General features: G+C 38.6%; 1 protein-coding gene across 1 annotated transcript in view; it reads right to left on the minus strand.

Moving 5' to 3' along the window:
- ULK4 (unc-51 like kinase 4) overlaps positions 1-13,833 on the minus strand; it is a 512,874-nt gene that overhangs the window by 368,032 nt on the left and 131,009 nt on the right. Inside the window, exons 22-24 of the mRNA XM_065885322.1 lie at positions 4,776-4,909; positions 3,247-3,368; positions 3,042-3,098 (exon numbers count right to left, since the gene is read on the minus strand). Of these exons, the coding sequence (XP_065741394.1) occupies positions 3,042-3,098; positions 3,247-3,368; positions 4,776-4,909 (313 nt within the window). The remainder of the gene's footprint in view (positions 1-3,041; positions 3,099-3,246; positions 3,369-4,775; positions 4,910-13,833) is intronic.

Here is a 13,833-nt window from a genome sequence, read left to right on the forward strand (position 1 = left end):
CCGGCCTGTGCCGTCAGGAGCCTTCTAATGAGGGGAGATCATACCACCTGAGGCAGGCCAGCAGTTCCTGGAGAGCTCCTTCAGCAGAAGTCCAAGTATACAGCTACTAAAGGTGGACCAAGCTTGGATACCTCAAATTAAGGTGTATTTTTTAAATATAAAAGGACAACAGGCCTGCCATAATACAGTAGCTACTCAACCAGACACATTCTGAGAAACACTAAAACTAATAATTTACCTCCAGGTAGAACAACAGGGCTTTCACAACACCGTGCTAAGTGTATACACATGAATGGTCTGGTCCCCCAGGCCACCAGGACGGGAGAAGCACTGTGCTCTGGCCAGCTCCACAAAGCCATTCTGCACACTGGCCTACAAACATTTGTAACTGTGCAACCTCCCCACCACCACCCCCCCAGAAAAAACAAACCCAAAACCTCTCAAACAACTTCAGGAAAGCCTTGCCTATGCAAAATGTAAAGTAATTCTTTCAAAGCAGAAAACTCAAGAGGCTTTACCGTGCAAATGAACACCATGAACTTCTAAGGGGCTGTAGGCTGCCGGGGAGTTGCCTATGCCTCCGGCACCAGAGGGGCACTGTGACTTCAACAGTATTTGTGGCATCTTCTGAGTAGACTGTGAATCAACTCACAGAAGCAACATCTAACTCTCAACGGTTCATCATAACGTACACTAGAGCTGGGTGGGTAACTAAATCCAGGTCCTTGATTTTAGCCAATACTATTCTCCCTGGACTAGTGTCTGATCAGTGCCATCAACACCGAGTAAAGAAAGATGAACACACAGCTAAGGCCAAATAACAGATGAGGTAAGAAAAATAACAAAAGATTTCTGGGACTGGCCATGACTCAAACCAGGAAAATGGTCCAAAGAGAGCCAAAAGACCTTTTTCATTATGTGTATGAACTCCCAGTACTTGAGCGACATTATCAGGGAAAAGACCGCTAAAGAATTTTCAGTATCACAATTACCTTTGAACTAGGCAAGTTATTTTCTATGCCCTGAAAGTGCTTTTGTTAAGAAAACCCATACAGAGCCCTACAGAACACCCCCAACCTTCACAGGGTACACCCACCCCTGGGAGAAGAAGATGAGGAGGCCCTTTCTCAGTGGAAGCCGATGAGTTACATGGAGCAGATGAGGTCTCCCTAAAGTCCACAAAGACTTTTATATTGGAGGACTTTTATATTGGTAGTTCCTTGAAAACCTAAACTGTACTCAGTTAATGTAGGCCCAGAAAAGTACTACAGGAGAAAAAATAAGAGAATGAACACAATTATATCTGTCCCAAACGATCACCGTGCCAAAATGTTCCAAGGTGGGCTACAAGGGCAAAATTACTCTTTTCAGGCATCAATATGATAGTGCAGTGGAGTTAGAAATATAGAATTATAGTTCTGCTAAAAATGATGCCCACATTGTCCTTTAAAACGATTAAAAAGCAAATTAAAGGAGGTGGCAGACAAAATTCTAATAATTTTCAAATTCATGAATGTACTAGGAAAATTATGTGCTTTGTAGAATTCAGGACTCAAGGATGATAACACTTTGAAAATGAGTACAAAAGGACCCGTACTGCACTGACTAAACACACTGCTTACAAAAATCAGTGACCTCTCTTCTCAACATTCATACTTCAAAACATCATACTTCACCGTATGATGACTCTTCTAGAAAACTATATTCTCACTTGTGGGTGGCAATCATTTCTTTTTACTCCAAACAAGCAATAAAATTGAGATGTTTACTTCATTTTAACTAGATACCTATATGACATGGCATTTTGAAAATCTCCGTTCACTGTTTATTATTAATATCAAAGTAAGACCGAAGATGCTGTGTGACCCTTTGTACAGCTCCCCATTTTATCAATAGTACATACTGTAACTATTCCAGGCAAGGGAAAAAGATAACATAATTCACGAGCCACGACTTGAACAAAGAGGCTATTTTTTGTGAGCAAAAATCAAAGTGAAAGATAATATGATGATTTGTTTTTCATTGTTACTCATCTCTTCAAAATTAAAGGCAAGATTACATTGAGCTCAAAAAAAAAAAAATTGAGCTCAAGTTAGAGAAATACCATCACAAAAAGAGATACTGCACAAAACTCAACAATGCTAGCCAAAGTAAATGATGATGCTATATTCCCAGAATTCCATTTTTTATATATGTATAAATCTGTTCTCTTTCAGATTCTTTTCCATTATAGGTTATTATAAGATACTGAATACAGTTCCCTGTGCTATACAGTAGGCCCTTTCTGGTTATCTATTTTCTAAATATTAGTGTGTATATGTTAATCCCAAACTCCTGATTTATCCCTCCCCCATCCTCCCCTTCGGTAACTATAAATTTGTTTTCTATGTCTGTGATTCTGTTTCTGTTTTGTAAATAAGTTCATTTGTATCATTTTTTTTAGATTCACATATATGCAATATCATATGATATTTGTCTGTCTGACTGACTTTGCTTAATATGATAATCTCTCTAGGTCCATCCCTGTTGCTGCAAATGACATTATCTCATTCTTTTTTATGGCTGAGTAATACTCCATTGTATATATGTACCACATCTTCTTATCCATTCTTCTGTCCATGGACATTTAGGCTGTTTCTATGTCCTGGTTGTTGTAAATAGTGGTGCTATAAACGTAGGGGTGCACATATCAAAGTGTATCAAAGTGCACACTTTAAATATAAATATATAAAAATTTTTTAATTTATTTTAATTTTTTTCATGATGTTTAATATCAAAATCTATGAAAATGTTTTCTATGGACTTATTTACGCTACTTGGGTCTGTCTCTGAACAAAGTGCATTATCAGAAGAGAATGTATTTTTCCTCCAAATGTCAAATTTTCTTACAGTCAACAGATAAAAATATAAAAAGGTCACTTCCCTAGAGACAAATAAGTACCACTAAGACTTTAAAATTACCTCATTCTGACACCAAATCCCACAAACAGTAGAGACAGCCACATTTTTATTAGGAACGTGAAGAATTCAGCATTACTCACAAGAATAGTTCCGTAACTGAAAAGGAACTCTTCTGTTACAACCTGAGGTCGAAATACCTGTGTGATGAAAGTTTCCACAGATTAAATCCCGAAAGCCATGTACAAAAGAAAAATGAAAATGTTTTGTCTGAGTTGATGTTTCTCAGCTCCAGTTTACAAAGAAGGGAGTCACATTTATATACATTTTTTCCAAACAGGATGATACCTGAGACGTTACGAGGTGAAGCACTATAGGCATGAGGGGGAGACACATCTTCAGCTGCTTCGCTTGAACTGTGGATGGGTGTTTACGACCAGAAACGCTAGCCAAGGCGTTCAGAATGTCACCTGCGAAGCACACCCCAGAGCACACGTGAGGTTAGAGACCACAGATACATAGGGACCACTGGTTGTGGGTTGAACACTAATGGGATTGCTGAGTGAGGCAATTAATCTCCAAATAAAAGAAGTGGGTAGAAGCTGCATTGTTTTATTCACAACTCTTGACATTACAACAGAAAGTTGTGGCCTCTGGGGTCAGGATGGATATAAAATTGGTATCTCACCTAGAAATTTAAAATAGAAATGATTTTTTTCTTCTTTTTTTTTTTGCACTTTCCAAATTTCAACCATGAGCACTCATTACTTATGTAAACAGAAAAAAGTTATTAGAAAATTACAAGTGAACAGATTATAGGTCTGAATTTTTTAACAATAGAACAGGGTGGTAGTAATAAGATACCAATTCCTAATACTTCTCACCGGATGGCAAGTCCAATAATAAATAAAACTTGTTTGTTGGATACCTGAATCCCTCATCTCCTGAGATAGGACGAGTCAGGAAATAAGAAACTCAACTATCAATTGACCAGCTCATGGCCTTTGGTTTGCAGATTTTAAAAAGGTTACAATCCAAATAAATTTTGAAATGCTCTATTTTCAGTCATTAACAGGCAAAAATCTCCCACAGTATTAGTAAGGAGCAAAAAGTTACTGTCAAATCAGCCATGAAGATATTTTCATTACTTTGATTTAATATTCTGAATTTCTGCACCTAAATATCTTTTCCCATAATGGGTTGGGTCAAATTTAACATTTTAAACATTTCTGGTTTATAGCTACATCTGCTGGAAAAGCATGGAATGAGATTTAAACTAAACGTACGCGTACGCATTCCTTAGATTATTTTCATGTCTGTAAATAACAGTGGAATAACCAATTTTGTTAGCTGTAATAAACATCCTTTGCAAATCATTATTACTTTCATCTTTTATTCAGACCAAAGAAAATTTCAAACTTTGAACTTTAATATCAAAATTCTTTAATATTAAATGTTAATGCCTATGCATTTTAAATTTTTTTTAACAAAAAATAAATTTGTGGCTATAACCTGAAGGAAAAAGCTTTTCTTCAGAATTATGCAGAGAGAAATCTTGAGAAAAGTTACCTAAAATGATAGCCTAAGTCCAATTTTAACCAATTAAAATGCTTTCCTTCTATTTTCCAAAACTGCTAGATGACACTCAATGTAACCGTTAACCTGCTCATTGCCTCATTCATGTCACTGATACAAAATAATTATGAAAACAGATAAGGCACGTTCAAATTTTGAAACTACACATTCAAGAAAAAGTGTCATTGCACTCGCCTGAAAAAAAGAAAAAAACCGGCAAGAACAAAAAAAGAAGGGATGCCTAAATGCCAAGTCGCAGAAAGGTAAGCAGCAAGGGGCCTGAGGACGAGACTCCAATTTACCCAGGATTCGTGGCAGTTCCTGCACGATGTGACAGGTGAGCAGGTCCAGGCATTTGGACAGGTACTCATTGCCGCTCTGCTGTTCCTTGCCTGGAGTGGTCTTTCTGCTGTCTCTCTCGATGTACATCACCAGTCTACACACAGCAAAATGCAAAAGATTACCTCTCATGATAAAACAGTTGATAGCACCTGCCCGAACATGCCACCAAGGCAAGTGTTTCCAGGGGGCACAGTCCCCATCTTGTTGACATTTAGATTTGGAGCAACTTGTCAAGCACAGTCTATTTTTGCCTCCTCGGAACATTTATGCAGAGAGAAAATAAGGCAACTTTGAATCTCTCTGCCGATGTATCACAAAACAATGCCCTGACTTCATTTGCCTCCGGCCCATGAAAGGAAACCACATTCTTCAGACGACAGATGAAAGGCAAACAAAAGCGACTGGAGAGGAGAGGGCTTTGGTGTTCTAAAGATTCAAAGTAGAACCACAAGTTGTCTGCACTTGTGTTGGTCATCAATCTTAAACTTGCTCCGAACCCCAGGCAAGTCATATAAATTCCAGTTCTTTCATTAAATTGTGTATATAAATCCAAAGAAAAAGTTTCATTTCAGCACTGGGTGATATAGATAGCAGACACTATCTGAACATCTGGATTTCACATGCCCTTTTGTCCACTGGTTTTATGAAATCTGTCTCAATAAACTTATTTCTTCTTCAAACAATTGGCATTTATTAAATACCAATCTCTGAACCAACTGCCTCCAATCCAGAACTAGGGGACATACTGAACCATCAGTCTCGTTACGTAGGGTATTGTTGAAAAGTTTTAGGCCCACGTTTCCTTCCCTTTGCTGGACCCACTCCCCAAGTTCCCAGTCCCCGAAATTCTCTAAAAGTCAATGAGTCCCCTGACTTCAAAGACCCCTTTACAGCAATCTCCCTTGCTGGACTCCCTTGCCATTATCCATCTCTCCAGCTCTGTTGCAATCACTCATCCCATCCAACTTCTACTTCTCAGAACTTCCAAAAACTCCCACTATAAACCGGAAAGGGGTGGTTCTGGACACAATACACACACGTAACGTACACTGAAATCTTAACACTTAGCATTTACGTGGTTCTCTTAGTAGATTTATGCAGCCTTTTGCCTTCCTGCTTATTATTATTTGGAGCCCTATTAGTAAACACCTGGGAATGAAACGAAATCAGAAGTTTGGTTAGTTGACACCTGTTCCATCAGCCCAGCTAAGGAGCGGGACCAGAAAATACCATCTTCCTTTTCGGTTCCCCAAGATGGGTCGCGATATCTCCCTGCCCAGTCTCGCCATCTGCTGAACAGCTTTTCCAACATTAAAGATTCCGGCATTTAACTGCATCCCCTCCAAGCTAAGTATTACAAACATGCCCTCTGACCATAATCTGCTCTTATTCCTACTTGCACGATCTTGCACTGTGACAGTTCTTCAGCCTGCTGGGAACTTCCACTAATTGAATCCATGACATCTTCTCCCAATCCATCAGAACTTCTTCACTTACACTCTTGCCCTCTTTCTTTTCTTTGCACCCAAGCAGCCAAATGATTTGGATGAATCCAACGATCTATATACTTTCTGTACATCTGCAGAGAGCCTGCTCAAGTTAAATATGGGGCAGATTCACTCTATTGTAAATGCATGTCACCAATACTCAGTGGCACTGAGTGACCCAACTCAGTGCCCCACTACCAGTGACCCAACTACATTTCACTGGTCGACTTATTCCCAGTCTATCTTCCAATTTTTCTTCTCTTTATACCCTGAAATTTCCATCCTCTCATGAGACTCTCAGTGAGTGCTTTTGCCTCCTACTGTAGAGAGAAAATAGCATCATGAAAAAAACTCTCCTTCCTAATTCTCAGTTTACTGTGCGTCCTATCCTAGGCTCCTTTCCTCCCATCACAACTGCAGACCTCTCTCTCCTTCCAACTGTGCTTTGGATCACATTCCCTTCCACTTTCTCAGAACCTTAAAACTGCCAATTACTCGTTTTCTGCTTTTATATATTCACACTCTCCCATTTAACAAAATGCTTTTCACGTCCTTCCACCAACTGCCCCATTGCCTCTCTCCTCCCTTTCTCGGTAAAACCTCTTAAAAGAGAAATCTACAGCTTGTATCTCCAATTTTCCTCCTAACTTCCTCAACCCACCACAATGTGCTCTCACTCCCATCACTTGCTCTGAGGTCACCAACAACCTCCATGACATCAAAGCCAATGGACACCTGTCTGCCTTCACCTGTCTGAACAATTCGGCAGGGTTCAATACACCTGCCACTCCTGCTCGTCTACACATCATGACAGCATACGGTTCTAGTTTCCTTCTCTGGTTTCTTTAGCTGTTCCTTCTCTGGGTCTTTTGTTGGTTCATGCTCCTAAATGCTCAAATCTATCAAAACTCAGTTCTGGGTCCACTACTCTTTTCTTTCTACCCATCTCACGCAGGTCATCTCATCCCCACCCTTGATTTAATTTACCACCTATCTACACAGACATTTTCCAATCACCTATGTACAGCCCAAACCTGGTGTCTCAAGCTACAGACCTGTACATTCAACTGCTGACTTGACATCTGCTTTTCCTTGTCTCAAAGGCATTCCTAACTCTACAGATCTCCAAAAAACACCATTATCATCCCAACAAAACTGGTTGTCTTTCAGAATATAATATTCCACCATACAGCGTCACTCTCTACAAGCCAGACACCTAGGAGTCATCCTTCTCACCGCCCTTTCTCTCACTTCCCACACCAAGTCAATCATTAAATACTCCTTAAACCATCACACTTTTCCACTCCTCACCAAATGCAAGCTTCCAAACTCCCTTCTCCTTCTTCTATGACCAGAGCCTCCTAGCTGGCCTACCTGCTTCTACTCTGTCTAACCCTTACACACTTTACATCTAAACTGATCTTGTCCACCACCTTGCTCCCGTGTTTAAAACCCTTCAGTGGAACCCCACTCTCCTTAACATGGGAGTTCTTAACACTCCTTATCATAACTTACAACACCCTCAACTATCTCTCCAGCTTCCACTTGCTTTCTCTCCCCAGCAGTCATACTGTTCTTCTTACAGTCCCTCAAACTCAATACCTCCCCCAGCAACAAGGTACTGCCTCTCTGCCTGCATGGTTTTTCTCTCCGCTCCTTGCTGGTGAACTCCTATACATATTCCATAATTCACTGCAGTTTTCACTGACTTCTTAAATTAAACCTATGACATTGTCTCATAGCATTAAGGCCCTTACCTAACTGCAGTTTCTTGATATATTTTTTTGTTATCTGATAATGTTTGTCATTCCAGTAAATTTAAAAATAGCCAAGGGCAAGGACTGTATCTGATTTTTCTCACCACAACATCATTGCACTTATGGGCATAGTTCCTGACACAAAATAAGGGCTCAATAAACATCAGCTGAATAGATACATATGGCTGTTGAGATTGCTGTAAGACTTTACCTAGTTCTCTACATCAATTCCTTGGTCCTTATTTCCCCCAAGGCCTTTTTCTTAATTCTACTGTTTGATTATACTGCTGGATCACATAAGAAGTAAAAGAATCTTCTGCTTAGGAAAAGATACCATGAGCAAAACCAAGAGACAAATAAATTGGGGAAAAATACGTCCCCCGTTTGGTCATCAATAGATAAATGGATAAAAAAAAGATGTGGTGTATACATGCAATGGAATTATCATTGCTTTGCAACACAAGGATGGAACTTAAGGACATTATGCTAGGTTAAAATCAGCCAGAAAGATAAACACTGCACGGTATTACTTATATGTGGAATCTAAAAAAAAACATCAAACTCAAAGGAAACTAAGAATAGAAAAGTGGTTGCCAGGGGTTGGGGTAAATAGTGAGAAGCTGGTATAAGGGTACAAAACTTTAAGCTACAAGATGAATAAGGTCTGAGGGTCTAACGTAAAACCTGGTGACTATAATTGAGAACACTGTATTATACGGTTCAAATTTGCTAAGAGTAAAACTTAAATGTTCTCACCAAACACAAAAACAGAAAATATGTGAAGTGACAGATGTGTTACCTAGATGGGAGGATCCTTTCTCAATGTATGTATATATCAAAGCACCACGATGTACACTTTAAATATCTTATAATTCTATATGTCAATTATATCTCAATAAAGCTAAAAAATTTTTAAGACAAATTGGGAAAAAACATTTCCAATTCCTATTAAAATACCTGTATACATATGACACACAGCAAAAATTTGAGGCGGAAACTGTCCAGCAAAAGGGAACTGGTTAAATAAAATACAGTCCACTGTTACAATGTAGCTACCAAAACAAGGAGCAAGCTCTACATATATTTTGGGAAAAAAACGCGAGGTACCTTAAGTAAAACAAGCAAAGTTCAAAATAGTATGCTTTTGTGTAACAAGAGAGGAATATAATCTATACTCACTTTTGCTTGGATTTAAAAAAAAATTCTGGAAGGATGAATAAGCAAGTAATAATAACGCTTTATTTCGCATGGTGGTAATCTGGGGCTGTGGAGCATGACGTGTAATTTCTTACTTTTTGATTTTTTCTGGATTATGGACCATGAGTAGGAGTTACCTATTCAAAACTTAAGTTAAAATGTTTTGCAAACATGAGGTAGTATCATTGTTCTACACAGCCAATTTTTTAAAAAAAATTTTTAGGTGATGTAATGCTCAATTACACAAGATATGCTACCAGGTGATAAATGCTGTGTGCCCTGCAAACAGACTACCCCTTTCTGTAAGAGCTATAGACCTCCATCTTCTCACTGTGCCAAGAGTCAGGCTGACTTTAAAAAAGAGGTAAATCAACAGCAATACCACACCAGTACCCCAAAACTTTATTACGGCCTGTGCCCCATTATGATTTCTAGATTATTTTTCTCCTTTCCTTCAGTAGGGTGATTCTTTTAACTTGATAATATTGACAGAGATTTCAACAAATCTGGCTATAATTCCCAGCCCTAGCACTTTCTAACAGCGTGATCTTGAACAAATCTCTTAAGCTCACACAGGCTCTGGGTGCGCAGGCCTGGCAGCCATGGCTCACGGGCCTAGCTGCTCCACGGCATGCGGGATCTTCCCGGACCGGGGCACGAACCCGTGTCCCCTGCATCCGCAGGCGGACTCTCAACCACTGTGCCACCAGAGAAGCCCAAATTTCTTAAGCTCTTTAAAGCTTCAGTTTTCTAATTATAAATGGGATGAACTTCTTTATAAAACAGAAACAGACTCACAGACATAGAAAACAAACTTACGGCTACCAAAGGGGGAAGGGGGGAGAGGGATAAATTGAGAGTATGGGATTAACAGATACACACTACTATGTATAAAACAGATAAACAACAAGGACTCACTGTGTAGCAGAGGGAACTATATTCAGTATCTTATAATAAACTACAGCAGAAAAGAATTGAAAAAATATAGATATATATATATGTATAACTCACTTTGCTGTACACCTGAAACTAACACAATACTGCAAATCAACTATACTTCAATTAAAAAAAAAAGAAATGGGTGGTATTAATGCGAACTTTAGTAATTATTAATATGGTAAGCATATTCTGATATTTCTTTGTTGTTCATATTTTCTCTTTTGTGCAATACCTGTTCCGGTCTTTTGCACATTCTCCCACGGGTTATTGATCTTTTGTTATTGACTTGGAGGCATTATTTATATGATCCAGAACTGTCCCTCTTCCCCTTCCTTTTTTTTTTTTTCCTTCTTTCTCTTTCTTCTCCTTTGAGTGTCTTTCACACGGAAGTCTTCAATCCACTGGAAACTGATTTATCATATGGATTTCAAAAGAAATCTAATTCCACTGTTTTTCCAAGTAGATAACCACTTGCCCTGGTACCATGCATTGAAAAGATACTTCTAAAAATGAAGGGTGAAGGAAAGGGAGCAAAAGTACAAATATTTGGCAAAATCTGATTAAAAAGTGTTTGATTTGTAGATTACCTCCTCTACCCAATGAACCTAGGTGACTACCGCCAGACTTGCACACACGTGGAAGTCTAGAGATTTATTCTCTAAAGAAAGTCAAACAGAACGTTTCTAGACTAGGAGAAAGCAAACTAAGTCAAAGAGGGAGCCACTGGGGGAATTCCCCAGCGGTCCAGTGGTTAAGACTCTGTGTTTTCATTGCCGAGGGCACGGGTTCAATCCCTGGTAGAGGAACTAAGATTCCACAAGCCACATGGTACGGCCAAAAAAAAAAAAAAAAAGAGGTGGCCACCAAACAAAACCAGGAGACTAGGTGAATTTCTGCACAATGAATACTAGAACTTCCAGCCGCCTTCCCCAGGGTGGCTCCCCAGACCCAGGCAGCCAGGTCCCTGCCCTCCAGGCTGACACCTGCAACGCACTTCGGTGAAACTAACTGGCCCAAGAGAAACACCCTAGTGATACTGATGCTAAAGTTCATGTCAAAATGCCCATAGAGATGATCTTGGTGTGAAGCTCAAAGTCAACAAAATCCGCCCATGCGCTGAGTACTTCTAGAACAGGTTGGCATTCCCTCAACTCTTCAACCACCAGACTAAATATTACCAGTTATCTGAGAGCACGCCTTCTTTGTTTGATATTATATTTGCAGATCTTCATCTACATTCTTTTTCCTTGCTGTGTGGTATTCCAGTGTGTGAATATACCACAGTTTATTCATTTTACTGTTGATGGACATTGGGGCTATTTCAATTAATGAATATGGCCAAGCACTTCTTATGCTGAATGCATGGAAACATTTCTGTTGGACATATATTTGGAAGTGAAATTGCTGGATCATAAGGTATGCCTAGATTCAGATTAATAGGCATGGCTGATGATCAGTTTTCCAAAGTGATTAAGTCCATTTACACTGCAACAGGCAGGTATAAGAATTTCAGTTACTCTACATCCTTGCCACAATTCTGCATTATCAGGCTTTTTAATTATAGCCATGCTTCAGGACACCCATTGGTATTTCATTGTGACCAAAGTGCATTTTCCTGATGATGATTAACATATCTTTTCAGGTATTAATTGGCCATTCAAAGAAAACCAGTTCTGTAAAGTTCCTGTTCAAGTTTGTGCTCAGTTTTCTATTGGGTTATCTGCCCTTCAGTTGTTTATATATTTTAGTTAAGAGCCCATGTCGATTATGTGTATAGCAGATACTTTTCCCTACTCTATGGCTTGTCTTGTTACTTTATTAGTGATGCATTCTGATGAAGAGAAGCTCTTAATTTTAAGGCAATCCAGTTTATCAATACTTTCCTTTGTCCTGCTAAAAACTCTTGGTCTAACTCCAAGGTAATGAAGAAATGTTCAAGTAAGTCAGAAAGAAAAAGACAAATACCATATGCTAACACATATATATGGAATTTAAGGGAAAAAAAATGTCATGAAGAACCTAGGGGTAAGACAGGAATAAAGACGCAGACCTACTGGAGAACGGACTTGAGGATATGGGGGGGGGGAAGGGTGAGTTTTGACAGGGCGAGAGAGAGTCACGGACATATACACACTAATAAAAGGTAGTAAGGTAGATAGCTGGGAGGAAGCAGCCGCAAGGCACAGGGATATTAGCTCGGTGCTTTGTGACAGCCTGGAGGGGTGGGATGGGGAGAGTGGGAGGGAGGGAGACGCAAGAGGGAAGACATATGGGAACATATGTATATGTATAGCTGATTCACTTTGTTATAAAGCAGAAACTAACACACCATTGTAAAGCAATTATACCCCAATAAAGATGTTTTAAAAAAAAAAAAAAAAGAAAAATAGGAGTTTCAAAGAAGAAAGTAAATACAGATTTATAGTTCTTGGGACTATTTTTTAGTGTTCAATGATTTATACACTTTTTAAAGTATTACTGAATACTAATGATAAATACAATGTCCTAGATATAAAACTGAAGCTATGTAAAGCAAAAAAAAAAAAAAGAAATGTTCATGTGTCTAATCTACTGGAAATTTTATTGTTTTATCTTTTTACATTTCAATGTGCAATCTACATGAATTAACTCCTTTGTACAGTGTAATTTAGAGATAAAGGGTTTTTTTATATTGATGCCAAAATGATCCAGCACCATTTATTGTTAAAAACCCTCATTTCCCCACTGTTTTCTTCTGTCTCTTCTGCTCTTCTCCATATTTTCCATCCTTTTGTTGCTCTCCATTGATCCCAGATGATTTGAGTACAGTATATTAATCTCTATTCAGCTGTGTCTAATCTGCAGTTAACCCGATCCACTGAGTTCTTCCTCTCAGTTACTGAACATCCACTTTGTTTGTCTTTATAGTTCTAATTGTCTACTGAAATTCTCCATCTTCCAAATTCTTTGAGTATACTGATCGTAGTTATTTTAAAGTCTATATCTGATTAACTCCATTGTAACCCCTGGGGATACTGTAGTTTATCTCATTTGGTTTTTGTATCGTATCATCTTATCTTCTCATACGCCTGAGTACGTTCTGATGAGTGTTAGACTCTATCCACACAGTCTGTGAACAGTGGAAGGATATTTTGAGGCCTAGGGTTAGACTTCCTGAGACAGGATTTACATATAATCCTGGATCACCTTAACCCAACCAGAGACTGAGATGATTCAAAAGTGGTTCTTTCCCTATGCCTGGAAATCCTCCATATAAATAACAGGGTTGCCAGAAACAGAGGGCAGGGAAAATGGAAATGTTTATCTTTTGGAAATCAGAGAATACAAAAGAAATCCCATCAAAGTTTACAGAGTATAAAAAGTAAATTCACACTTATCTCTAAGGAATCAATTTTTTCTAAAATCTGTATTATCTATTGCAAAATTTAATAACGTGCTACTTAATTACGACAGTATGAAATACCATTTCTTTAAGGCAAAAACTACTCACTCTTCAACCACTAGCACAGACTGTTAACACATAAGAAAATATCTATTACCTCTGCTGGGAGAAATAAAAGACTGAAGGGGTCCATATAATATATTATAAATAATATATTTAAAAATAATATAAAACTCACTCTAGAATGATGCTTCAT

This window comes from Phocoena phocoena, chromosome 10 (assembly GCF_963924675.1).
Source record: "Phocoena phocoena chromosome 10, mPhoPho1.1, whole genome shotgun sequence".
Classification (NCBI taxonomy): Eukaryota; Metazoa; Chordata; class Mammalia; order Artiodactyla; family Phocoenidae; genus Phocoena; species Phocoena phocoena.